General features: G+C 37.4%; 1 protein-coding gene and 1 long non-coding RNA gene across 4 annotated transcripts in view; both read left to right on the top strand.

Annotated features, from left to right (window-relative positions):
- Window positions 1-24,603, top strand: part of ypel1 (yippee like 1) — a 32,384-nt gene extending 7,781 nt beyond the window's left edge. For all 3 annotated transcript variants that reach the window (XM_005813354.2, XM_023343592.1, XM_023343591.1), the window contains exons 2-5: window positions 2,767-3,051; window positions 17,940-17,983; window positions 20,427-20,535; window positions 22,980-24,603. In XM_005813354.2, the coding sequence (XP_005813411.1) occupies window positions 2,935-3,051; window positions 17,940-17,983; window positions 20,427-20,535; window positions 22,980-23,069 (360 nt within the window). In that variant the 5' untranslated portion in view covers window positions 2,767-2,934 and the 3' untranslated portion in view covers window positions 23,070-24,603. The remainder of the gene's footprint in view (window positions 1-2,766; window positions 3,052-17,939; window positions 17,984-20,426; window positions 20,536-22,979) is intronic.
- On the top strand, window positions 13,822-14,717 carry LOC111610303. Its single transcript, XR_002753577.1, has 2 exons — window positions 13,822-14,101; window positions 14,429-14,717. It is a non-coding gene; the product is annotated as an uncharacterized LOC111610303 (long non-coding RNA).
- Window positions 24,604-26,760: the final 2,157 nt, after the last annotated feature.

The raw sequence follows: 26,760 nt of genomic DNA, 5'->3' as shown, positions 1-26,760 counted from the left end.
ATGCATCATTTTTACACATTTGTCTTAAAACTGTCACCATGTCATGACAGTTTGTAACAAGACAGATAATCTGTGAAAAGATCCATCTCCTCCAAAAAACATTTCTGAGTTTCAACTGTCAATTTTTTCACATTTGAAACTCATAAATTTCCTTTTTTTTTCCTTTTTAGAACATTTATGAGATCTCAAAAGCTACTATTGCCTCCTAAACAAATGCACAAAAACAACCAATCAGACAGGAGGCGGTTCTTACTGGTGTCAATCAACCTCTTGTACTTGCTGCCAAATGTGCTAATGGCAAAAAACCAACTTCCCGGTACAGGTTGCACAGAATTTATTGTTTCCATATTTCTCTAAAGTAGCAATGAAAATATCACATTGCAGTTGGAGTGCAACAAGATTTCATCGTACAAGAAATGTCGTGATTTTAAAACATTTAAGAAGTTTCAGAGTTTCAAATATTGAGAATTTTTGTCGTTTGAAATTCAGAAACTTTTTTCCTCCTTAGTAACTTTCTTAAACTTTTCAAACTGAACAATTTCTACTTTTTTTTTTTCTCCAATGGCCGTAATACACCGTTGCATGATTGAACTTCCTGCGCTGTTTGAAATGCAAATTGTTGAACGTTGAAAAAATATTTTCAAATCTCTTTTCTTTGGAAGCTTGAAGCTCAGCCTGCAGTAACAGAACCGGACCAGCCGCGGTTTCCCTGCACACAGACAACAATGCTCACACAAACAAGTATTTTCTTTGACAGATGATCCTTTTAGCAGATGCTGGCTGTAAAACCACTGACACATTCAGAGCAATTAATAAAGAGAATTGCATTGACAAGATGAATGAGAGGCTGATAAAAGGCAGCAGACCAGAGGGTGAAAAGGAACAAACCTTTTCGGTATCAGTTGGCGAGGACTGATGCTTTTTTTAAAAGGCATTAATGTCATCTTTGATTTGTGCCGCAGCACAGTAGGAGCAGATTTTCATTTTGTGTGAATATTTGCTGCTGTTGAACACCTGCAGAGGTTTTTCTGTTAACAACTGCATGCGTCGACTATTCTGGTCTGTCCTGTTTAAAGCGTCATCTGGTGTGCAATTGTTTCTGCAGACCTAAAAATAGAACAAAAGTTCCTTGTTAAAGAAGTTTTTTTTATATGTTTTTAAAGTAGAGCTGCACATGTGTGCAATTTTGGATTATTATTAAAAGACTTCCTTAGTTCAAAAAGTAAAACTCGTATGTAGCCGTCACATATATTTGAGTCTGCCACAGTGATTTTTATAGTCATTAAAGCAGCTATCGGTACTTTTTAGTGAACAGCTGCCAAGTTCTGCTGGAAAATGAAATCAGCTTCTCCATAAATCTTGTCATCAAAGAGAAGCAGGAAGCTGACACCAGCAGATAACATGACTCAGCAAATCAACGGCGCATTTCTTCTGAATTCCTCCTAAAATATTCATTAAGTTTCATATTTCATTAATTTATTAATTACTCATTACGTCATTAGTATTCTTTATGCAATGAAATTTTTTTGACGGCCGGAACCTTTGATCCGGCCCTCTGTTTCTGGTACCTCAGTAAATCCGACGAACAAGCTACATCCCCAAAAAACAAAGTTGCTTCTTTTCATCCATTTGAGGTTAATTTCTGCTTCTAAATCGATCTGATTGGATGCTGGAAAAGATTATTGTTATGTTCAAGTTGCGGTGAAAGAAGTTAGCTTATCAGCAAAGCTATTCAAACCTGAATTAGCATCTGAATGCAAAACATGTAGCAGCAGCACAGACGCTAACGCTAATGTTAGCGTCCACATTTCTAAAGAAGCTCCATGACTGATCAGAAGTTCCTGAAACACTGGAAAGCTGAACTGTGATGGTTGAACAATCTAAAAAACAGATTTAAAACAACCTCATGTGTTTATTTACTCAATAATCTATCAACAAAAACTGTTTTTGAATTGAAAATGTTGCGTGTTTTGTCCATATATATTTTTCAGCTAAATCACTATTGACTAATTAAATGCAAACCCTACAATTAAAAAAATTCGACTTCCACCTCAAATGAATACACTTTTTTCTTCCACTCAGTTATCTCCCTTTATTGGAGGACAGTTTTGTTTACAGAAATTTCATAATTCCTTTTATTTGTTGTTTCTGTTGTTTATATATCTTGGATATTTAAAATGTCTTCCAGCTCCAGTGTTAAATATTCATTAGTGTTTAAAGTTTATTGATCTTTAAGAATGTGTTCTTGTGTTAATGCCGTTGTATTACTAGAAAATGTTCTCAAAACAACAATATGATCGTTTATCGCAATAACTTTTATTTATCCACCAGTAACATTTGTTGTTGTTAAAGTCTATTGTTGTTATATTTCAAATCATTCCCAGTCGACTGTTTAACGTCTGAGGGATTAATTGATGCATGCTCACTTTTATTCTTCACCTCTGAAGCAACCATCTCAAAACTTGTTTGTCCTGCAACTATCCGTCCGTTGGGACAAAACACTCACAAATTGCAAATAAGTGAGTTTGCAACCAAGTGAATCATATTACGAGATGTTTTGATTGTTGGAATACTTTGTTACTTTGCCACACATTCGTTGTGCACAACCCACGATTGTAATCATGTAATAGACGATTGTAATCAAATGATTGCTCCAGCTAATGAGCCGTGTTCGTACTGGAAATATAATCAGGATCATGTTTGCTAAAAATAGCCGATGCAGACTGTGCCACTAACCGCTTCACCTCTGTGGCTTCTCGTCCGCAGGCTCGATTTTCTCCTGTGGTGTCTGTGTGGAGCGTCCCACACACCCACTCCACAACAACGACGGCTTTTGCTTGCATCTTCCAGTGTTTCTTCTGTCAGCAAGTCCAGCAGAGCTGCAACTCTTCCAGTGCCAGCCCTGACACCAGCGAGGAGCCCTGCCCCACTGACATGGTGAAGATGACCAAGTCAAAGACCTTCCAGGCCTACCTGCCATCCTGCCACCGCACATACAGCTGCATCCACTGCCGAGCGCACCTGGCCAACCACGACGAGCTCATCTCCAAGGTAACCCTGCTCCGTTCGTCTTCATTGACAGCCCACTTAAAGGTGACTTGTTGCGCTTCCTTAAACAGGGATTTTGTATAACCCGAATAGTTACGGGATATACAAAATTTATAATTTTTTTTGCATAATATCATTTATACATAGTGAGATCTGCCTATTCTGAGCTGTTTTAGGGATCCTGTCACTTTAAATCCAAATAAGCTGCTGCTGGCCACGCCTCCCAACTCAACATTTCCACTCGCATTTGAAAATGGCTGCAAACATTTACGCAATTATACAACCTTCTTATGTCCAGCAGCCATTGCAAGGTGCTGGTTTGTGTTGTCACATTGCGGAAGGTTTTTGAAACGGTTCAATTTACAGACACAAAAAGACATTAAACTTTTTGCCCAAAAATGACTGGGTGTTTTTTTTAAGTGCTTTGGTTATTTTTAGAGGTAAAAAATTTGCAAAAAGGTTAATTTTTCACCCTTTAAGGGTATCTTCACATCTGCCACTCTGTTCTATTGGAGACCAAAGTTGCAACATTTCTTACATTTTCAGCTGATTAAGAAACCGAGCGCAACTTCCTTCTTCATCAAATGTAAACAAAAATGGGGCGTGCCGTGGTGGCGTAGTGGTTAGCGCGACCCGTATTTGGAGGCCTTCAGTCCTCGACGCGGCCGTCGTGGGTTCGACTCCCGGACCTGACAATATTTGCCGCATGTCTTCCCCGTTTCCTGTCAGCCTACTGTCATATAAGGGACACTAGAGCCCACAAAAGACCCCCTGGAGGGGTATAAAAAAAAAAAAAGTAAACAAAACTGGAGTGGCGTCAGATTTAAGCAGTTGTAGGATTTCTCTTTTTTCTTGATAAAATTTCCATTTCTCCTGCTGGCATTAGACTGGCACATTTCTTTGGTTGGATTTACCCAGAATGCATTGCGCTGTAGTCCGCCTCCTGCTTTTGGCGCGGTCTCTGGCACCAGTGTTCATTCCAATCAAACCGAAGTCGAAGTTTGTAGGTGATTGTGAATTCAATGAATGAACCAAACTTTCTAGACAAACGAACGAGTTTGATTAAAGTGGACTAAACAGAGCTGGTGTGAATGCAGCACCCGAAAAGAACCTCGCGAGTCTTCCACTGCTCTATCAACGTTTACACTGACGGAAAATAGCTTGAGGGAATTTGCAGCTGTCTGTTGCTTCTCACCACAGACACATTTGGTCCCTTCGGGTCGCTCAGCTGGGGAATAACAACAATACATCCATGTGACGCTCTTCAAATACTCGTCAACTGTTTGTGGTGGCGCTTCCCTTCGGGCTAAACATAACAGCAGAAAGTGTGATGTAGCAGATTTAGGAGATGTAGGTTACTGTGACACAACTAAGCTGTTTTTATCTGCGCTAAAATTTAAAACGTGGTGATGTGAGGACCGATGAATGAACCTGAGCAGGTCGAGTCCAGCAGGCGAGTCAAACTGATGAGGGCCGTTGCTTCACGACGTGTCAGGCCCTGTCATTGTCTTCATAATGTAGCTCTGATTTATTTATTTAGCCTAAATGCAAACCATATTCAACTTTTTCCATCAGAGCTTTTTCCCAAAAAATAATCCAATTTCAGTCACTTACATATGTGGAACTAGTTTGGATGCGTATCGGATTGTTTTCAGAGTTTCTGCTGTCTGAACAATCGTGTGAAATTTTATCCGACTTTTAGATGCGAGACAATTCTGCACCGCACTGCAAAAACACAAACTGTCCTTGAAATAAGACGAAACTAACTTACACGTAACATTTCAGCACAGCTATACAAGCTTGTTTTAAGTCAATAATTTATTTATATTGATTTACAAAAGTACTTATTCCATTGCCAGATTATTTAACTTAAGGGAAAAATGTCTTGTTTTAAGTGAAATCATTTGCCAGTGGAATAAATACTTTTCTTTTGATCAATATCAAGGAATTATTGACTTAAATCAAGCTCCTGTGTCTTGTTGAAAAGTTACTCTAAGTTAGTTTTGTCTTAATTCAAGTGTATTAAGATATTTGCACTAGAAACTAGACTAAAATACTTGGTAAGATTTTGTGGTTTGCAGTGCAGAAGAAGCCAGATTGACAATATTTCCAAGAGTTAGTGTGCACAGCTAAAATAGCTAAAGTCTACAAATATTTGATACCCCCACTAAACACACACATAACTTCCTATTCTGCTAGTTTAAACATCAAGTATGCGTTAATATGCTCCAAACCCGCACAGTCAGAACCGTCAGCAGAAGCTAACATGTACAGTCTTATTGTTCTCTTAGATTTACCGATTGTTTGGAGAGCAGAAAGTGCTTAACAGAAGATCTATTTACAGAATTTGAGCCAGGTGAAGCTAAAACTGCCACTAGAGCAGTTTTAGGTTGAACATACTTATTAATAAAAGTATATAATTTTTTATGCTAAGTGAAAAAATAATTTTTTTGCACAGTTTTGGCTTAATTACTGATTGTTCTTTCAGCAAAGAGCCTTTTTGCGAGTCTGTAAATTCCAGTAAACAATTAATTGATCACTAAATTGGTTGATTATTTAACTAATCGATTAATCGTCATTAATTGAATTAATTGTGAATAATTCAATTAATCTTTTCAGCCCTACCCTAGTTAAACTTGTACAAGTCCTGGATGGAGGGAATTTCAGCCCTGATGTTTCTCTCTGGCTTTAACGACTGATCAATTACTAAATTAGTTGCCAATTGTTTCAATTAATCACAAATTGTTTCAGCCCCTAATTGTCACCACTTAAAGATTTCTGCAGGCCTTTCATGAAACATTACTCCTGGGAAGAAAATAAACCCTCAAATAGCCAATTAATTTCCATTCCCAATCGTTAATGGCTCCCTCTGTATTGGTGATCAGTTCTAGCTAAGAGAAAAAACAAACCCAACAAATTGAACATTCAGGTCACACGGCAGCAGGATGCTGAAGATGCAGAGCGTTCCCCAAGCAGAAATTGCCCCGTCAGGCCCAGTCATCAATCAGCCTGGTGAGAACCACAAATGTTGGTGCGTCTTTGAATTTCCTTTGCTGTGTCCCGGTTTATTAAAGACGTTTGAATTATTGAATTTCCCATTGGCCAAACAATGTTGGTCTCTCACTGACATTTGGAGCCGCAAACCCAAAAAAGCTTTAGTCGATGTTGATGGTAGAATCTGCAGCTGGGGAGGGAAAGTGAGTAAAGTTTCTAGGTGATCAGATTGAGACGGAGCTGCAGCACTGACCTTTGTGTTATTATAGGAACTTGACGGCACGCTACCCCCAGTGCTGCTCTCTCACCACGCTCTAAGCTGATTATTCAAAAGACAACGCTGATCAATCTGCGCGCTCGCCGTCTCCGTGTCAGAATCCATTTCCCTGCTGGAACTCAGAGACATTGTTGGTGCTGGCAGGAAAATGCATCCAAAACCCAACGGTGTCTCACCTTCCAGCAGGATCAGAGGTCTAATCTCTCTAAGTTTAGAACCCATTGTTGTTGTTTTAGGGCATTTTTACACCTGGTTGTCTGGTAGACTCGAAACGGCTCATTTTCCAGAAACATTAGCCGTTTGCAGATGCGCAAACAGATACACATCTGTTTTGATTATACAACCTTGTCTTTTCTAGCAGCCATTGTACAGCAGTAAAACCAGCTGACGTACTGGAGCTCCTTTGGGGTTGCTAGGTAACGAGCGGAACTCTGGTGGAGTGTCTGTGGAGCGGTCTCCGGTCCAATTGGCGTTGACATATGCATTCGGACCGCACCAGCGTTCATTTCAACCAAACAGTCCCAGATTTTTAGCTGGATCAGAAGCTGAATAATAATTGCGCAAATTGGAATTCCCAAAATAAATTAGCTTAATGGAAACATGGCAATTTTGAAAAACATTCGTCATGTTTTGAGCTAGGAAGTGATGGTTTTTCGTAATGTGATCAACAGCAGGATGTTACTACTGGCGGAAAAGACGAAGAAGACGAACAGGAAGTGGTTGTAGGATGATGGCGCTGCATGTTTTTTTCAATGACTTAGCGCATGAACAAACGTATTATCTTTAATTGACTTTAATTGTTTTTCTTATTTAATAGAAATACCGCAATTGAGAAATTGCGGTGGGGTTTCGAAATTAGCAGAATATCAACAAAGTTTTGCATAGATTTGTAATGTAAATGCAGCTACTGTTCACTTTTTGCTCTACGTTCGATTGCATGTTCACACATTCACTCCCCAAACAAACCAGATTTTCAACACAAACTAGAGTTTGATTGTTTGTAACCTTTACTGAACCAGGAACAGAATCTCACTGAGTTAAAAAATCTCTTTTTAAACAAGGCTGGTGTGAATGCACCCTTAATCTCTAAAGTCTGTTGTTTGTCATAAGTGTGATGTGTGTTTGGCCCAAAGCAAGAGACCATCCATGTTTATCAACGCCTCAATTAACCTGTCCAGGTTCAGATGTACGTGGATTTATTGTTGCTCTATAAGCCGAGGCAGGGCTGCAGCAGGGTGCTTTATGCAGGGACAGATTTATTGGATCCCCTCAGGGTAAATTAAATTGTTGCTGCAGCAAATCTCAACTAAATTATGTAGCTGTACAAGACTGGGCTTCAAAAAGGAAGAAAGGCATTTCTGATATATGAATTGTTGTTTAAATCAAGAACATGCAAAGAAAAATGTTAGAGTAAAATGCGGCAGTTGTGATTATTTTGTTTAGTTTCCTCTTCATGTCATCTGCCAAAGGAAGTTTAGCTGTTTGAGACTCTAAAGGAAAAAAAACTCCACGTGTTGTTTTTAATTTAATTAAATTTTTTTAAAAATCGTACTCAGTTGCCCATTCCTCGCACCGCAGTGTGCTATTTTTGACAACTGCACTGTGTTTTATGTTGTAATTTTGCCCATATTACACAGTATTTTATGCTCAGTTTTGTTTTCTATGTACTTGTATATAGAAAACAATATATATATATTTATATTTACATATATTTATATACACATTTGTGAATCTGAACTATAAGAACATGTTATTTGTGTCTTTCCAGTTTCTTACAGTAGCACCGCGTTGTTTGTCGTGGTTCATCACCTTAGCAGGAATGCTAGGAAACCAGTAACACCAGTGGCACTGGTATGGTTAAAACTAGTAAATAAACTGGATTGGAATGCTGCCTGTGCAACTAGACGGCAAACTGGTCTGCACAACTGACATGTATTTCACAGCCATTTTAACTTTAATCTGTTACATGTCCTTTATTAATAAAAAATAAAACCGTTGTTACGGCTCCCCCTTTCTCCACGTACGCCCAGGAACAGCAGAAAAGGCGGGAATCACCATAGTAACCCATGACTCTGCGTAGCTGTTGCATAATACAGAAGGTTTTTCTTTCCATTATACACCAGTAAATTCAAACTAACAAAAGAAAAATGGATGTCAGATTTTTGAGTAGTATCTCAAATGGCACTGCTTAAATTTTCTGCAGATTTATAACAAATATAAAGTAAATTTCTGCCAACAAAGTTTTGAGATCAATCTCAAAAATGTTCTGTGAAAAAAAGAAGTGGAAAGTTTTGAGTGTCAAGTTGAAAAATTTCTACTTTTTAAAAATGTTCTGAGCATCAAAAGTCAAACGTTTGACTTTTGTAATTTGAGTTTCAGAAGAATTTTTTTTTCCATATTTTAAAAAAAATGTTAAAGTAGAAAATTTTGGGATTTTCGAAACTCAGAAATTTTCCAAATTTTTTTCTAGAAAATTTCTCAAATTAATCTCAAAATTCCTCTTGCAAATTTCTGAGTTTTTTGGCGGAAATTGACTCCTTTGCTATGCTGTACGCTGTCAGGTTGAGTCCCTGATTTCACCTCTGACCTCGATGTGAAAGGATAAGCGAGCTCATCCGGATCACTTGTAAGAAATCAGTGAAGTGAAGAGTGAACTATTGACTGTGTTGTCTTGTTTACCGGGCTAAAGTGACTGTTGACGAATGACCTCATTAGTCTAAACTATCCACTTTAGTAATAATTGGATTTCACGAAGAGCTCTTCCTCGGACAGTCTGTCTTTCTCCTGTCGGTCTCAAACTGTCAGTGTGTTGCAGAAAAAATCTACAGAATAACAAGAAAAAGGGCAAGCTAAAAAGATCAACTACTATAAAAATAACTTCCTCACACTTAAATATGTGCATTAAATTCAGCTTTAATAAATTTAACAACTTGAAACCAAAAATTAATTTGCATTTCTGAATCTTCCTGCTTTAAGTGTCTGTGCAACTTGTTGCACGAAGCAGTAACTTCATAACTAAAACACATTAATAAACATTTGGCTGCATTTGTGACAGAAATATTAGGAAAAGTTTTGTTAAACTAAGTTAAATAAAGCAGGCATCATTGATATATGGCCTAGAAGTGCTGGAACATGTTCTCAACTGTTTCATTTTCATTAATTATACAAAAACCAGTGGAGGACTTCGTTACAAACATAAGTTTGATTACTTGAGGCTTTTTTGCTTACATTGCCTTCAATTTTCCCAGCTTGATTTTGGAAAATAAAAAAGTAGATGCCCACATAACTTTTCTAACAATCTTAATCAAAAGCAATAAAAGAGGAGAAAACATTTGTATTATTACAGCAGCTTATCCTGAGAAGCAGGGGGCCGAAAGTTCACATTAAGCCTGACTTACACAGCAAAATTAAAAATTCTTGACTGATTTTCAAAACCTGAGACAACTGGATAACAATGTTTGAGTTTAAAAAAGCATAACTGAAGTAGTGCAGTTATGCTAGCTTGACTTTGACAACCTTAACATGAAGATGTGCTGCAGAATTTTGTTCTTTGGTTCAGTAAAAATCCGCACCAACTCTTTGACAGATCAAAAGTGGAGCAGATGTTTAAATCAAACACCTGTGCTAAATTAGCTACAGCAGCGATTACTTTTTTTTTTGTATCCTGCCAGGGGGTCTTTTTTGTGGGCTCTAGTGTCCCTTATTTTTTGAAAGTAGGCTGACAGGAAAGGGGGAAACACATGCGGCAAATGTCGCCGGGTCCGGGAGTCGAACCCGCGACGGCCGCGTCGAGAACTCAAGGCCTCCAAACGTGGGTCGTGCTATCTGATCCGCCACCACGGCACGCCCCAGCGATTACTTTTTAATAATCACAAAATAAACATCAAGCCTGAAAACATAAAACTGTAACGAACTGTACGCAGAACTGTATTTAATCATATTTAGGAAATTATTGACATTTTTCACGATTTCATTGAACCAACAGTGGAGAAAATATAAAATCCTGACAATACGTAAAGTTTTTCCGGGTTTTCAGATATGATTAATTGAGATTTATCAACGCCACAACAAATCAAAATTCTTTTAACGATAAGACATTTTTCACATTAACAATAAATAATACCACAATTGTTCATTCATGCAGCTTTATTCCCAGCAAATCTTTCTTTTAAATGGTAAAAACAAAATATATAAAAATGTGTCTGGCGCACTAAAACTTTCTTATAATTATGACGTCTTCACTAATTTACTGTTGTGTAGAACAAGGAAGCACTAATTTTAGAAAAGCTGCATTCATAATGTAAATGCAGCAATATTTCAAAGCAATTTTTAACTTAAATGTTTAGGAGTTACAGTAAACAAACATGGCCGCCTGGGAAGATTGAATGGTGATAGTTTGTGAACTATCAACATTGACAGAGACTGTCATCTCTGTCAAAACTTACTGGCAAACCTGGAAGTGAGTTCACTGCCCTAAGCAGCATCTTCAGTGCTTTGCATCAACCCTTCTAAGCTGATTATGTTACTTAAGAGAAGATGACACCGCTGTCTGGCGTTTTCCACTGCAGGCTGCCAAGTGACCGTCCCCTTGTTTGACTTGAAGCCACCGTTCCTGCAGGAATACGTTTTTATACACTTTTAAAGTGTTTGTCAGACATTCCTGCTGACGGTACAAGAAATAGGTGGAGTATCTTTGAATTTACTGACTGATTTGTCTATAGTTTGAGTGCATGATTTGTAGAAACTGGTTTCCTCTCAATGAGGTTATGTACTGGAACCTCCAGGGTTGCCAACTCTCAATCAAAGATGCAGATGGAGCGTCCCAAAGGAGAGGATTAACCTGAGCGCCTGGGTCAGGCCTGGTCACACAGCCCCTCCTGCACTCGGCTGTTTAACTAAATATGGAAAACATGGCATTTTAGTTTAATTGTAAAGATCTTTCACAAACCACTTAAATGTTGTTTCTTCTCTGTTAAACCTTTAGAGGAGATGAAAGGTTACGAAATGATCGTTTCGCTTTTTAAAAAATATCAAGACGTAATCCTAAACTTATGATTTTATTTTATTTTTTTTAATAATCAATCAAGTTTATTGGTATGACACATTTCATCAACAAGGTAGTTCAAATTACTTTACATCTTAAAAACACAAAAATAAGAAGATAGGAGGCCAAAAATTGAGAAACCAGTAACAAACGATTTTGATAATCGTCAAAATCATCAAAATCAGGTCAAATATTTTGGTCAATTTTCCATTTAACATGTTTCAGACGCAACTCTAACCAGGTGGGTTTATATTTAAAAGCACTCAGTGTTTCAGCTGACTTGCAGTTTTCTGGAAGTTTGTTCAGATTTGTGGCACATAGAAGCTGAATGCTGCCTCTCCATGTTTGGTTCTTATTATTAATTTTAAAATATTTCAATATCAGAAAAACATGAAGAATTTTTACTGACCGGGTCGGAAATTAGCAGCTTTATTTACGTTCAAAATATGAATAAAAAAAAGGATGTGAAATTTTGCACTACTTCACTTTATGCATGTTTTATGAGAATAAATAAATCTTGCAGTATTCTGGTATTGAAGGCCAGTGGACTGCAGTCTAATTAATATTCTCCAGCTAAAATCAGCTTTTTCTATATCCAGGTTCATGATATGAAAAGCAGAACAGCAAAAAGTCAAGCTATTCTGCAGGACAAGTACTTACAAATTTTATATAGTTTAATAAAAAATATATATATTATGACTGCTATAGTTACTGTCACAGTAAAACTCAGTTTATCACAGGATAAATTAAAAATGAGCTCAATAATTCAAATTTGTATAATTATTATTATGTCATTACTATTATATTACATGAAAATTGTCTCACATAGATATTATTTTTTATCACAATAAGTCCTGGGACAATTTATGGTTGAGTAAAATTTGTTACCATTTAAAAACTGTATTGCTATAAGTGAAATAATCTGCCAGTAGGACAAGAAATTTTCATCTATATTAAGGAATTATTGACTGAAACAAGCTCCTATTTCTTGTTAAAAAAAGTTACTTGTAAGTTAGTTTTGATTTATTTCAAGTGCACTAATATATTTGCTGTAGACCAAAAATACTTGGTAATATTTTGTGTTTTAATCAAGATCTTTATTTTAGCAGCTGTTAGAAAATCGCCACCTCCCTAAAAATAATGAGTCGTTTTTTGTAAAAAATAATTTAGCAACAAAAAAAAAATTCCTTTTTATTGCTAGATGATGATTTAATAAAAAAAATACTTCTGGAAAAAATCAACTAGGTCATTATTTTAGGAAGGTGGAAACTTAGTTGTAAGTACTTTTATTTCTACTTTTTTAATCATGCTGTGAGAATCTCTTAGGGTTCTGGTATCGGTTTGCTGCTACGGATGACAGATTCATATTGAGGTAGCCTTTTATGTTTAGACCTGTGTTTAATTATGTCTTCTAGTGATCGGGTAACCCAGGATGCATCTGTCATCTCGACGTTATTAGCACCCCCACTGTGCCAACAGCTTCCATAGGACAGTATGTGGTAAACACAGCTCCATTTACATGAAGTATAACGAGACAAAACGTAATCAGTTTCTTTGTTTTTTTCCATTTTAAGCTAGAACTTTGGCATGTAGACTTTCTGAAAACAGAAAATCAGATCTGTCGCAGCAGATCCGAGCCTCGTTGTGAAACCGGAGAAGCGGTTTGTCAGCAGAGCGTGAAGGCCCGCAGTGCGAACGTGGTTCTGGATCGGGGCGATGCGGTCTGAATACTGACGAGCTGGCTGCCTGTTTTTATTCGGCACCTTGGCTTCGGCCCACGTCGTCTAACTGATGGAAGCCCATTTGTGGGATGATCACACTCTTCATTTCTCCCCAATAATGGATGCAGCTCCATCCGAGGCTCCCGCCTCTCCGGGAAGTTTTCCAAGACATTGACCGTGACCCAAAGCATCAATATAGCTCTGCTGCGTTTCTCTCTAATGTTAATGTCTTAATTAAACAAAACTTTTAGCCTGGTTTGCCTTTGGTTATCAGGGAGATAGGAAGCATTTAACCACTAAATATTTGAAAGTACATTAATTATAATGTAATTTCATTGCTATCTTGGTCTCTAATTACTCTCGAAATGAAGCAATACACCAGTTAGCAAACTGGAGGGGAAAGAAATCAAATCAAACAAAAATTTCACATTAAGCACTTAAGTGAAGCCATTCATTGTTTTTAGGAATAGTCTGGAGGTTTTGAACATAGAGGTGGGTAGCATGTCCAAACTTTTTACTCAAGAAAGAGTAGTGGTACTTCAACATATTTTTACTCAAGTAAAAATAAAAGTAGCCATAAAAAAATTACTCGAGTAAGAGTAAAACAGTATTTGGTAAACAATCTACTCAAGTACTGAGTAACTGATCAAATTATCATTCATTTAATATTTAAAAATTACATCATCAGAAGGACCAAATTATAAAGTTATGTGGAAATTTTGGTATTTTAAGGATGAAAATGACAATAATTAATTTAAGTAACAAAAAATAACAAAATCAGGCAAAATATATATGATTATTGAATGTAAACATGGTTTTGTTGTTATTTTAGTCCTTAATAATTTAATTTTAATGTCTAAATAAAAGAATTTAATATTTTCAATGGACATGACCACCCATGTATCATGGATGTAGATATTCAAGAGCCTGACTGTCGGGTCCTGGTCTCCATAGTAACGGACTCACGAGCCGATGGCTTGTTTAGCATCCGGTTGAACGTGGAACTGAACTCAAACCGTAAGTTTTTCATGGCTTCTTTGGGGTTTTTTCATTTTTTAGTCCAGATAAATTATTCATTTCAATTTTTCTACAAACTAAATTTATTCACTGACAATGTTTGGCTGCTGTTGCATCTATAGTTTTTAAAATGTCCTTTTTAACTATTAGTATGAAAACGATTTAGTATTAAAGGTGACTTAACTGTTAGCCATGACCCGAAGGCTAACGGTGAGATTGATTCCAGATGTTCCTCATTGTTCAGGTTGAAATAGCATTTTTGACAAAGGAGATTGATACTGATGTATAGGTTTATTTATTCACCTCTGTTTATTTTCCATATTTAAGTGCGGTGAAGTAAGCACAGAGGGGAATCCTACCGAACAGCTGCCATAATGAACGGCGGACATCGGAGATGGAGAACAGATTCTTCAATATGTATTTACTGTTGTGTTTGAAATTAGAATGTTGTCATAAAATAATTGTGTTGATATACATGGTGCTTTTATTGATATTACAAACATTAAATTGTATGGGGCAAAAATTGTATTTTTCATTGCGCCATGTGATCACAATGAATGACTAATTTTGCTATGTAGGTTGTTTGTATTGACAATAAAGGTTTGATTCAAAGTTATCTTCAAGCAGCTTTTCCATCAATTTGTAGTAATAACGTTTATTACTCAACGTGATTTTGTTAATGTATCGCCTCATAGTTCCTGTAAATAGAGACGCTTTACTTCATGTAATGTGAAATTACAGACGTGCAAATCTTTGAAAGCCATCTCTTAAACTGAATTAAATCAAAGCCTCGGGGTTTAACTTACAGAAGAAGATGAACCCTCGCTTACTGCAGCCGACATCTGTTGAGACAGATGGTAAAAATCAACCTCAGCAGGTTCCTTAATAGCTTTGGCTCAGGTTTTCTTTCAAAAGAACTGCTTTTAATTTATATAATTACACCGTCTGAAGACAGATTTTACCTCTAAATACCAATGTGTGATTGTGTTTTGGAGCAGATTTTCTCAGGACCGTGTTTTCCTGCAGTCTAATGGTGTATCGTTTATCATTTATTGTGATAAAAATGTTAATTTAAGATGCTAAATTCCAGTTAATGAGGTTTAAAACCAGTCAAAGCTCAATCCAGGGTGAGTGAGTGAGTTAGGGCATCAACTAACTAGCTCAGTCATTCTTTGGTTACCTAGCAACAACCCGCTGAGTAACAAGAAATTTTGCGCAGCAGCAGTTTTACGTTTCGCCACAGTGCCTCATAACTGCTTAAAAATGAAAACGTTGTGAAGTGAAAACTGTGGATCAACCGGAAAGGTCACACCACCATTTTGGCATTATTTTAGATATTTAAAACAAAAAAATAAATTAATAATTTCGATATCGACCGATATGAAACCCTTATATGATAATACTTTTTTCAGCCTTATCAGACTTGTAAAGTACGTCCAAACTCTTCATGTGAATAACAATGTTCTGGTGACTAGCAGAGTGAGTACATGTAGTAACAAACATTTATGCTACATGTCCCTTTTAGCTAACAGATAAGAGCTACATTAGCTAAGATAATTTTGCTAGTTCGGCAGTAAGTACTGCAGTAAATATCACTAATATTTATCTTAGTGTTACACAGAGGTGGGTAGATTACTCAAGAATTGTAATCGAGTAATAGTTGTAATGTTTATATTGTTTATAAGTTAGACTTCTTAGCTTGTGGCTGGTTTGTTGTTGTCATAGCAACTCCATAGCAACAGATCACCAAGATGGCTGTCAGTTACAAAGTTTATGGAAGTGTGACATGAGAACTTTGTATTTTTTCCGGTTGTGCTGACCAAATTTTTACCTTTCTTTGAACTTGAAGTCAGAGGCCGAACTGAATCATTTTAAGGGCCACAGAGTGTGCTCCGGTTCCAGCAGAGGGGGAGGAAATGCCAGCAAATTTAAAATAGAAAATGGGAAACAGATAAGGGGAGCTTGAGACGGAGCGGTCTCTTTTTGCCCATGGTTGGGTTGATGTGTGAACCCTTCTGAAAAACAGATACGACACCCAGCTCTTGTCACATGGACTAACCCCCAACCCGCTCTGGCCTAAACGCTGTTGAAGTCTTGTTGTCGACTCCGCAGGGACTGACCCAGTTCCCCCATGCTGCGGAAAGGTCGCGCCTTGGTGCTCTGAACTGCCTGCGTCTGGGCAGATTACACTTAAAAACACAAACACTGAACTCTAGGATGTGACAGGTAGGACATTAACACCTGCAGTGCAGAGAAAAAAGGAGAAAACAACAAATTATTTCCCTGTAAATCCAGAATAAATGCTGCAAAAAATATTTCTTGTTTTTGCTTTTTTTCTCCCAAAGATAATGTTTCAGAAAATTATATTTAAAATTTTTATTAAAGCTGAGTATAACTAATCACACCTGCACTGCAAAAACACCAAGTTTCACAAGGTAATTTTATGTCTAATTTCTAGTGCAAATATCTTAGTTAGAAATGAAATAAGACAAAACTAGTTTACTTCTCAGCAAGATATGAACATTTTTTAAGAATTTTGTTCCTAGTAAAATCACTTTTTCACCAATATTAAGGAATTATTTACTTAAAACAAAACAAGCTCCTTTATCTTGCAGTCAAAATAAGAATTTTATAAATTGTAACAGAATTTCTTGCAGTAAATGATAATATTGTTTTGAGCTCATTTTCAAGTAATATAATGGCACAATAATAATGCAAGAAACACTCTCAAAGATCAATAAACCGTAATTTTTAAAGGAAATTTAACACTGGAACTGGAAGTCATTTTAAATGTCCCAAATAAATATATAAAACAACTGAAACTACAAGAAAAATGAATTATTTTGTAAGCAAAAGGAGCTAGTTGAGAACAAAGCACCAGACTTTTGTCATCCAGTTTTTTGTAAAAAGGCAGAAAAAAAACAATAAACCATCCAAATGGAAATTAGTGAGTTTGTTTGAATTTGTCATGCGATTAATTGAGTTGGTGCTACAGGCCTAGTTGTGACACCACTCGCTTAATGTTCTGTTTTTGTTTTAAACATATTAATTTCAATGAGAATCTCCGTTTTTGTTTTGCTCTTATCTAATTGGTTAGTTTGAAAATCAAAATAAGTTAGTCTTGTATGCACTGATTGGTGAATTTATATATAAAAAAAGAAAAGAAATAGATATTTTCAGTTGTTTTTTGGGGGGCAGTGAGACAAAGAAGTGTTGTCAACCAGTTAGCAATATGTGTGGGAGGGGCGTCTTTGCATTAAGCTTTGTAGCATACAGTCAGAGAAAACTCCCATTAAACCTTGAGAACAGTTTGCTAATGATAAATCTACTTTGCAGCTTTCTCGCTCTAAAGCTTTAGATGTTAAATTTGCTAAAGTGAAATGTGACTTTTTTATTATTAGGTTTTTTAAATGGGTTCTTGCCAAGCAACCTCATTCAAAACACACTTCCAGCTGTTTCCTCACAGCTCCCGAATGCTCTGCTTGTACCATCCTCTTACAGAAGTGCGTCTTCTGATACAATTAGTCGAATTTTAAAGATCGCATGTGTTTTTCTGCTCTCATGTAACAGCTTGTACAACAAGTTCCCAATAAACAAAGATCGGGTGTTATAAAAACTGCCAAGCTTGCTCTCTGATGTGTTCCTGCTCGTCCTGCAGCATTTCTGAGCTTCGTTTTATTTCTTATCTGCTGCCAGCCTTCTGTGTGGAAACCTTGACAAGGTGGAGGAACAAGTATGCACAGCAGGAGCAAAACGTACCCCGGGGCATCATCTGCTGGCATTCCTGCGCTCAGCTCCTTAATGTCAACTAACTTTCCTCTCTTTCTTTCTGTTTCAGTCATTTCAAGGCAGCCAAGGAAGAGCCTACCTGTTTAATTCAGTGTAAGTATCTGTCTTTATTCTTTAAAAACTTATCTTCAGATTTATTCGTGATTAGTTAAAGTTGACTGCTCTCACAAATGGTTTATTTAGAGCTGAGTTTGTTGTTTAGGTTGTTTGAATTCCCTAATCGATTTGTTATTTAGAAGAGGAGCTAAAGGTGTTTTTACAGCTGATAGTCCAGTAGGTTTGGTTCAGTTGCTGCGGTTCACTTTCACACTGCACTGTCAAACGAACCAAATCCTTTGAAAAACCTGTACCCTCATGCTGTACCAGGAATCATGAAAGGAGGCAACACAAAATCCTCAGAAGACACTGAGCACAACTTCCTTCTTCAAAAATGGAGTGGCTTCAGATTTTAGCAGACTTTTCTTTTGTCTTTGGTCAAAGGAAACTGGTCATTTCTCCCACTAGCCTAGACTCACATGTTTGTTTTGGTTGCATTTATCCAGAATGCCTTGCGCTGAAGTCCACGTCCAGCTTTTGGAGCGGTCTCCGGTTCGCATAGCATTCACATATGAATATGAACCGCACCAACATTTACTTCAACTGCCTGGTTTTTAGGTGGACCAGAGTTTGCTTTTTTGCCCAGATCAGGTTGCATTCTCACTTCCCCAAATGAACCGGACTTTCTAGGCAAATGAACTGTAGTTGACTTAAATTAAACTAAACGGCTGGTGTGAAAGCATCCCAACTAAGCCACTCGGCAACAAAGAAACCAACATAAGGCACAAACAGAGATGTTAATTTTTGAAGACTTGTTCTGTGGTTTGAACTTTGTTAGATTTGGAGGACAAATGATGCAATTTAAGTTTAAAATCCACATTATTTCCAGAAATCTTGAGGGTTTCTTTATCTTTTTTTTTTTATTGGGGCTGGCAGCAGGCTTTTGAAGACTGAGTAGGATTGCTGTTGTAGTTGTGTGTACATACCAGATTTATCTGCGCTCTCTGTCGGGTGATTTTCTGTCCAATCTGCAGAAACATCATCCATCTTTTTAAACCTAATAATAAAACCTGTAGTGGTTTATGACTTGGTTTACTTCTGTTTGGGTCTTCAGTCTTAATGAAACACACAGACGTCGATCCCCAAAGGCCAAAGACATTTTTAGGTGTCACCATGCAACAGCTTTGTGTCTGCAGACTCTGAGTTACATTGTTCTCACCTGGTGCAATGAATTGAATGAAAGAAGCACTCCAGAGGCCTGACGGGACGAATAGCTCAATTCAAACACTCACACTTTTAAAAGTCAACATGTGAACAGCGTGAAAAATGTTAAGGTGGTTTTGAAGTTCACACCAAATATATAAATTACTCTTAATTCTATAAAATATTGTTTGTCTTTTGTTGTTTCATCTCAGTGAAATAGTGTCTCAAAGCCTTGCTGGTAGATCCAAGTTGAAGGAGAGTTGGAAAGTTTCTTTAACTTGGTTTTTATAGAAGTGTTTAACTGCCAGAGCTGGGAAAGAAATTCAGGACCGTTTTCTCGTTTAAACAAGAGATTTCTCAGTTGGTTGCATTCAACTGGTACCTCGTCTAAACAGCAAAGTTTTCTCATTTAAACTTGATACCACTTTGGTAATCCTAACTATATAAATAAACTGAAATATGGTAGATCTGCCTTTAGTTAAAGGGGGCGTGTTATGCAAAATATACATTTTGCACGTTTTATACTTCCATTCGGGTTTCTACTGCTTCTAAAAATAGCCCAAGCACTTAAAGAAAACCACCCAGCTGGTTTTTTGCAGTAAGTTTATGGTTTTTGGTATCTGGAAATCCAAAAAAACCACTGCCTGTTACCTAGCAACCCTAGCGAAGCCCAGCCTCGTTACTTAGCAACCCTGATTTATCAGCTGTTTTCTTTTTTTAAAGTAAAGTAGAAATCTATTTCCCAGAAAACGCATATAAAGAGCTTGAAAGTGCTTGGGAAAAAAAACAATTTCTTGGACTTTGAGATTTATTTATTCCAATTAACTCGTTAAGAACCTTTCATAAGACGTTAGGGTGTGCAAATTTTATTTTTACATAGATATTGTAGGTGTTTTAGCATATTTCTTTGTAGATATAATTACATATGTTGCATGAGGAATAGCTTCACTTTATTTTATTTTTATAATTATTATTTACCCCTTCTACACTGCAGAGAAAATATTAAGATTTCAGCTCACTGAGATTATCGGATCTTCTGGTTCAACGGTTGTGTTTGGTTGTGCTGGAAAACGATGTTTGTGCTAAATGTTGGGTTTGAATTGGTAATGGAACATTTTATATAAATAATGAAATACCCAACCTTCGTAAAGAACCTGTAATGTTGGGTTTTTAATAACATGTAACGTCAGAGGAGTAGACAGATAATTAATATTCTTTTAGAAATATTAGTTTTTCAAAATATTTATTTTTCTGCTAAAGTAGATGCCTTAATTGAATTTTCTCTTCCTGTTTTCAGGGTGAATGTGGGCTGCGGGCCAGCGGAGGAGCGGGTTCTCCTCACAGGTTTACATGCTGTGGCTGATATCTACTGTGAAAACTGTAAAACCACCCTGGGCTGGAAATACGTAAGTCCCTTATCGCTGCGCCATGTTGTTGAGCAACAACGTGGCTTTTCTGGATGTCAGGATGGAAAATATCATGACGTTACAGGTCAAAAGAGCAAACTAACCTCCATTAATGCAGCACTCTTTAACGCCATGCTGACACTTTTGTTCAGGTTTGTGCGATTGAACACTTTTGTGGTTTCCCAGCACACAACATAATTACAGCAGCAAAAAAGGTTGGCTTGCAGACAGCCAGACTGGTTCCTCAGAGAGTCTGCGGTGATTAAATGTCACACCGTTTTGAAGAGCTCTGTTCCGGTAATTGTCTGAAAAGACGAAAGAGGAGTGTAAAATAAGCGAGCAAAGTACAAGACGGGGACTCCTTCAGTGACAGAAACGATCAGATCGCGGCAGGGGAGAGCTGCTTTACAAGGAGAAGCAGAACGAAGAGCGAGGATGCTGACGCACGAGACTCTCCGTGGCGCCCGCCAGAAATCACACAGTCCTTAATGAGATGTGATGTTACATCCGAGAGATGATTTTTGTCGGAAACTATTTTCTGTTTTCATGTTGTCACCAAAAAGCTCCCTATCTGTTCCCAGACAAAAATGAGGCCGTGTAAAAAAACGCGTCGCAGTCGCAATAAATCGCATGATAAATTAAAACAAGCTCAATAATTTCTATTTGCATGACTTATTGGTTTTTTTCTTTCTACCAAAAACTGGATGACAAAACTCTTCATTCAGGTGATTTGGTCTCAACTAGCTCTTTTTTGAAGGACAATTTTGTTGAGACTTTATTAATTTATTTTGTTTTTGTTTATTTTGGATGTTTAAAACATTTTCCAAGTCCAGTGTTAAATGTTCAGTATAATTTAAAGTTGAATGATCTTTGAGAATGTGTTATTGCGTTATTATGCCATTACCATAATATTACTTGAAAATGGTCTCAAAACAACAATATTATTGTTTATCGCTCAGCAACATTTGCTGTTGTGACAGGCCTGGCCATGTAAAAACGTGTCTCTTCGTGTTTGTGCTTTGAAAAAAGACAAAGTGGGTTTTATAGTTTTTAGCCGTTAAAAATGTCAGATTTCAAAAATTGCGCCAAACTTTGCTACATTTTTTTTTAAATGGGATGTATGTTACTGGGAAAGCTAAGAAAAATCTTCAATACGTTAGCAGTTTAAAAAAATATCCACAAAATGTTTAAAAGAAATCTACGCTTTTTTTGCAACGACCATACGCGAGTCGTGAGTACTACCAGTAAGTTACCAGCTTACTGCTGCACAAAACAGCACTGCTAACTAGCCAACAATGCTAACGGTTATTTTCAAATTGCCGAAAACAGCAGAAATTGTGTATTAAACATCCAAATCAACAATATTGTGTCTACACTCTCATGTACGCCTTTCGTATGCCTTAATATGCCATGCTAATGTACATTTATACATTACATGCAGTTATTTAAAGCGTACATCCACAATAAAAGTTATACACAATAGAACCAATTGAAATCCAGATACATGTAATCCGGTTCAATCCAGTTTAATCCATTTACAACTGAGACCACTAATCAGATTCAGAGTGAAATCCAATTACAAACACTGTTTTAGAGATGCACTGATAGCTTAAATAGCGACCAGTAATCACTAGATTTTCAGCTTGACTGGCTTTACTGGTGACGACTTACCTGAGTCAAATATATATATTTTTTATAATTATACTGCACAAATGTCATTTCTTTAATTTCATGTGCAGTTATATAGATTGATTTTTACATTGACATGATTATCTCAATTTTCTGAGAAGAAAAGGGCTGGTGTAGATGCACCCTAAAATATCTCATGAAATTGAATTTTATTGACAGGTTGCAACATTACTTCACATGTACAAAATCCCGCTAGAAAATAAGGTCAGGAAAAAGTTCCAATTATAAACAGAGCAAGATATAGGGAAGTAGGACAGTTATGCTAGCTTGACTTTGACAACCTTAACACGTAGATGTGCTGTGGAATTCTGTTTCAGTTCAGTTGAAAAAAGAACAAAGGGGGCGACCCACACCCCATCTCTGACAGACCATCAGGAGAGCAGGTGTTTAAATTAGCTAATCAACCACTGCAGTGATCAGAAAATCACTTATTAATAATTGCAAAATAAACATAAAAAATGATACCGTAACGGGCTGAATGTTCTGTTCATTGTGTGGCAAATGTTTTGAGTGTTTTTGGTTTGGTGCCGATGCATTAGTGGAGCTGTTGTCAGTCAGTTGCTATGGCAACGGGTCTGACACATTGGTTTTGAGTTGTTCTTCAACGTTTTTTCTGCGTGGTATGTAGAAGGATCACCTTTTTGCCCTCCAGCGTTGAAATTTCCGGATGTAAACAATAACATGCTGTTGTTGGGTTAAATCCACCAGTCCAGTAACCAGCATATTTTTCTTCCTTTTTTGCTTATTTTTCGCAGGAACATGCGTTTGAGAGCAGTCAAAAATACAAAGAGGGAAAGTTCATCATCGAGCTGGCTCACATGATTAAGGACAACGGATGGGAGTGACACCGAGGCCACGTCCCATCTACTTAAATCTGTTTTTCTGACCTTGGAATTACTGAACTGAGTGGAGCGTCGACCATCTTCCCTCCCCCGTTCCTCCCCGCTGCCTCCCCCATTACTTACACCTTCTTCCCTTTAAAAGACCTCCACTCGCCGGCCTCCGTCACGTGCACACACCCACCTGTTCATCGTGAAACCGGACAGAGCGAATGCATTAGGAAGTGGAGTTAAAAACCCACGGCACCTACGCCACCTTGAAGATTGTGTGTTCTCCGTCGCCGCTCAACGTTTGGGTTCCCTCGCCGCCGCCCAACCCCGCACCTAGCCTCGGCTCCACCGAAACACGCTTACAAGTGATTGTGGTGTTGTGGCGACCGCTATGTGAACGGAGAGACTTCACTGAAAAAAGACATCTTGTTTTTTCTTTATTCCACTCATCTGCAATGACTTTATTATCATTATTATTATTTTATTGTTATTTGCCATAGTTTTAACTTTCGGGTTTGGTGAAGCTTTGGCTTGATGGCAGATGGATGTTACTGGTTAGCATTTTATTTCCATGAGTTTTGTTTGGTTTATTTGTCTTTTGAGCGTGCTTTTTTTTTCTTTCTTTTTCTTCGCTATTGTCCAAATGAGCAATCAGGGATGGGTTGAGAAGAAACGGGCAAAGGGAGTTTATTATAGTTACAAACATGAAACAGCTTTTATTTTTCCTTTTCTTTTTTTAGCTGGGATTCCAGTAATGTTTGATTTTATAGCTGGCGTTTCCTTATGTTTTATCTTTCACGTTAATTCTCCCTTTCTGGTACTTTTCAGCACCCAAAAAGCATCAAAAGCAACACGTACTATTTTGTTTGACATGAAAAGGTATAAAATTATATATAAATACATATATAAATTTATAGATATATAAATATTTGTAGTGTAAGGCTAAAGGCGATTGTGGCTGGTCCCATTTTGCAACAGCACCATGAATGAAAGAGACATGAAAAAGGAGCAGAAATCATTTTTAGAGAGGGGAAGCTGACGTCAGTGTCCTCACTGTATTATCCCATTGTCTAGTAATGAAACAATGAAAGTCACTGCTACATATTAATATAAATACACATACTATGATTACATATCCATCAATACTGTGATATTGTACGTAGTATGTAGAAATTGATTGGAACATGGTTTCGATATATATATATATTTGCTGTCATGCACATATGTGTATATGCATATGACTGTGTGTGTATATGCATAGTGTGCGCGCGCGTGGTCACGCATTACACAGTGACGTACTTGAACAACGCTACATCCTTTGCACGTTGCTGAGGCGCGTGCTTCATCTCGGTTTGGAGGCAAAACTTTTTTTTATACACTAAATTTTATTGGATTTTTAGTTCAAATTTAATGTCAGATTCTGACTTTTCCTGTTTTTGGTCCCATCTTTGATGACAACGTGATTTTAGGCCTAGTCCATGCATAGCCAAATAGATTCTTTGGGCTTTAATCCGCACAAAAACTACTAATTTAAAAAAAAAAAACCTCAGATCAAAGGACTTGTGTTTTGTGAGTACATGAAAACATTGAGATTTGAGATTAATCTAAAACTGATAATTTCTGAAAGTTGAAAATTTTAACCTTTTCAAGTTTTTTTACCTGAAAATTTCTGAGTTCCAAAATGTCTGTTTTCTTTAGCAATTTTTTGACTTTTCAATGCAGAAATTTCCAGGTTTTCCTAGAAAATTTATGAGATTTTTGGTGGGAATTAACTTCTTTTTTTTTTTTGTAACTTTTGATAAATTTTTTTAAAATCTACAATAGCCCTAACATGCAGTCATAATGACAAAAAACAATTTATATTTAAAAAACTGACCAAAGCTTTTGTTTGTGTGTACTCTGGAAAACAGAAATTAGATTAATCTCACTTTTCCAACTTATAAAATTTTTGACTTTCACTTTTTTTTCTAGAAAATTTCTGTTATTAATCTTAAAATTTCCGAGTTTTTTGCCAGAAATGCACCCTTCCTCTCCAAGAGCCCACGAACGCCATCATAGAGAAACAGAATATGATGATAAATACGTTTTTATGCGTTTTGGCCTCAACATGAAAACACCATTTAAGATCCCTAGAAACGGTTCTTTTGAAAAACTCACACCAATGTGTAGATTTGAGAAAACTCTGTATTTGTGTGTGCATGTTTAAACAGGGAAACAGACTCAGGGTCCTGCGACAAATGATGCACCAGTATACCCACAGACTTGCTTTGACACGATTCCCAGTCCACTATCTGAAAGTAGTTCATAGTGATGTGTCGGTCGCGAACGATCCGGCTCTAAGAGCCGGCTCTTTGAAGTGAACGATTGGAACCGGCTCCACAATGGGAGCCGTTTTAGGATCCTATTTGGGAGCCGGGTTTTTTTCTACGGTATATCGCTGTCTCTCCGCCTTCCTGTCGTTGTGCTTGTGCTCTGCAAGTGCCAGAGCCGATAGTTTTTCCCCACATCGTTTTTTTTGTCCTGCGGTGCCTCGCTGTCTCTCCGCCCCTTCTCCCTCTCCTTGCGCGTTTTGCTCTTCTGCCAGCGCTAGAGCGGAGAGTTTTTGTCCCTCGGTCGGTCCACTGCCCTCATGTCAAGCGTGTGCTCCACACATCTGACCAATCACACATAGTTTCAATTAATAATGTGGCGGGAAAACACTGAAAAAAAAAGTTTATTTCCACTTTTTTTTGTGGAAACGGCAGGCAGTTGGCCAAGCTGTATAGCGTTCGTCGGCAGGTGTTTATGTACAGACACTCAGTCAGCGGTCAAGAAGCACGACAGAAAGAAGGGGAGTCAGTGTGAGAACTGAATAGGTGAAAATAAATGAGTGACAGAAAACGGAGCAAGATTTGGACTCATTTTATGCTACATCAAGCTCCAGGGCAGAGTGCAGACTGTGCAAAGTCAGCATTTTCTATCTGCAGGCTCGACAAACAACCTGCACAGGCACATGCGGACATCACACGCATCGGTATTGCTATAGCATTGTTATGCGGCATTTTTACTCATCATAAGTGCTTAACAATGTCAATAATGAAACACAATATTATAAAATTAGGTTTAAGCTATTAATTAATTAATTAATTAATTAATAATGTCAAAAATATATATGGGGAGCCGTTTCGGAGCCGAAAGAGCCGGCTCTCCACAGTAAGAAGAGCCAATAGAGCCGCATCTCGAAAACGAGCCGAAAATCCCATCACTAGTAGTTCAACCTCCTGCCGCCATGTTTAATTCCAAACAGGAAGTCGTCGTTGCGTTGAAGCAGTCTTGATTGGCTGACTAAGGTTTTAGCTTTGCGCTACACTGCCCCCTGTGGATTTGGCATATTTAAAACAACGCTCAGCGGCAGATTTGATGTTAAATGTTAAATATTTGTTTTTCTTAAAGACTCAGCTACGTGTGTACAAGCCCTTAGTTTAAAAAAATTTACTTTTTTTGTTCTTTTCTTGCCCTAACATGTCTGATGTGTTTTGGATTTCTTTGCCTCCAAACCGAATGAATTTCGTGCCTCTTCAAAACATGAACAGCCTCCCCCATTTATTTTTTTTTCTGTTGTGCAGTGCATAACTTGGAAAACTTTCATGTGAACCGATGTGTCTTCCCTTGTCCTGGTTCAACACGGCCCTAGAAGATCCTCAGACAACTCTGCCCTTTTTCTTTT

The sequence above is a fragment of the Xiphophorus maculatus genome, chromosome 12 (genome assembly GCF_002775205.1).
Source record: "Xiphophorus maculatus strain JP 163 A chromosome 12, X_maculatus-5.0-male, whole genome shotgun sequence".
Lineage (NCBI taxonomy): Eukaryota > Metazoa > Chordata > Actinopteri > Cyprinodontiformes > Poeciliidae > Xiphophorus > Xiphophorus maculatus.
Note: the sequence above shows the minus strand (reverse complement) of the source record. Positions and strands in the feature narration are given on the sequence as shown.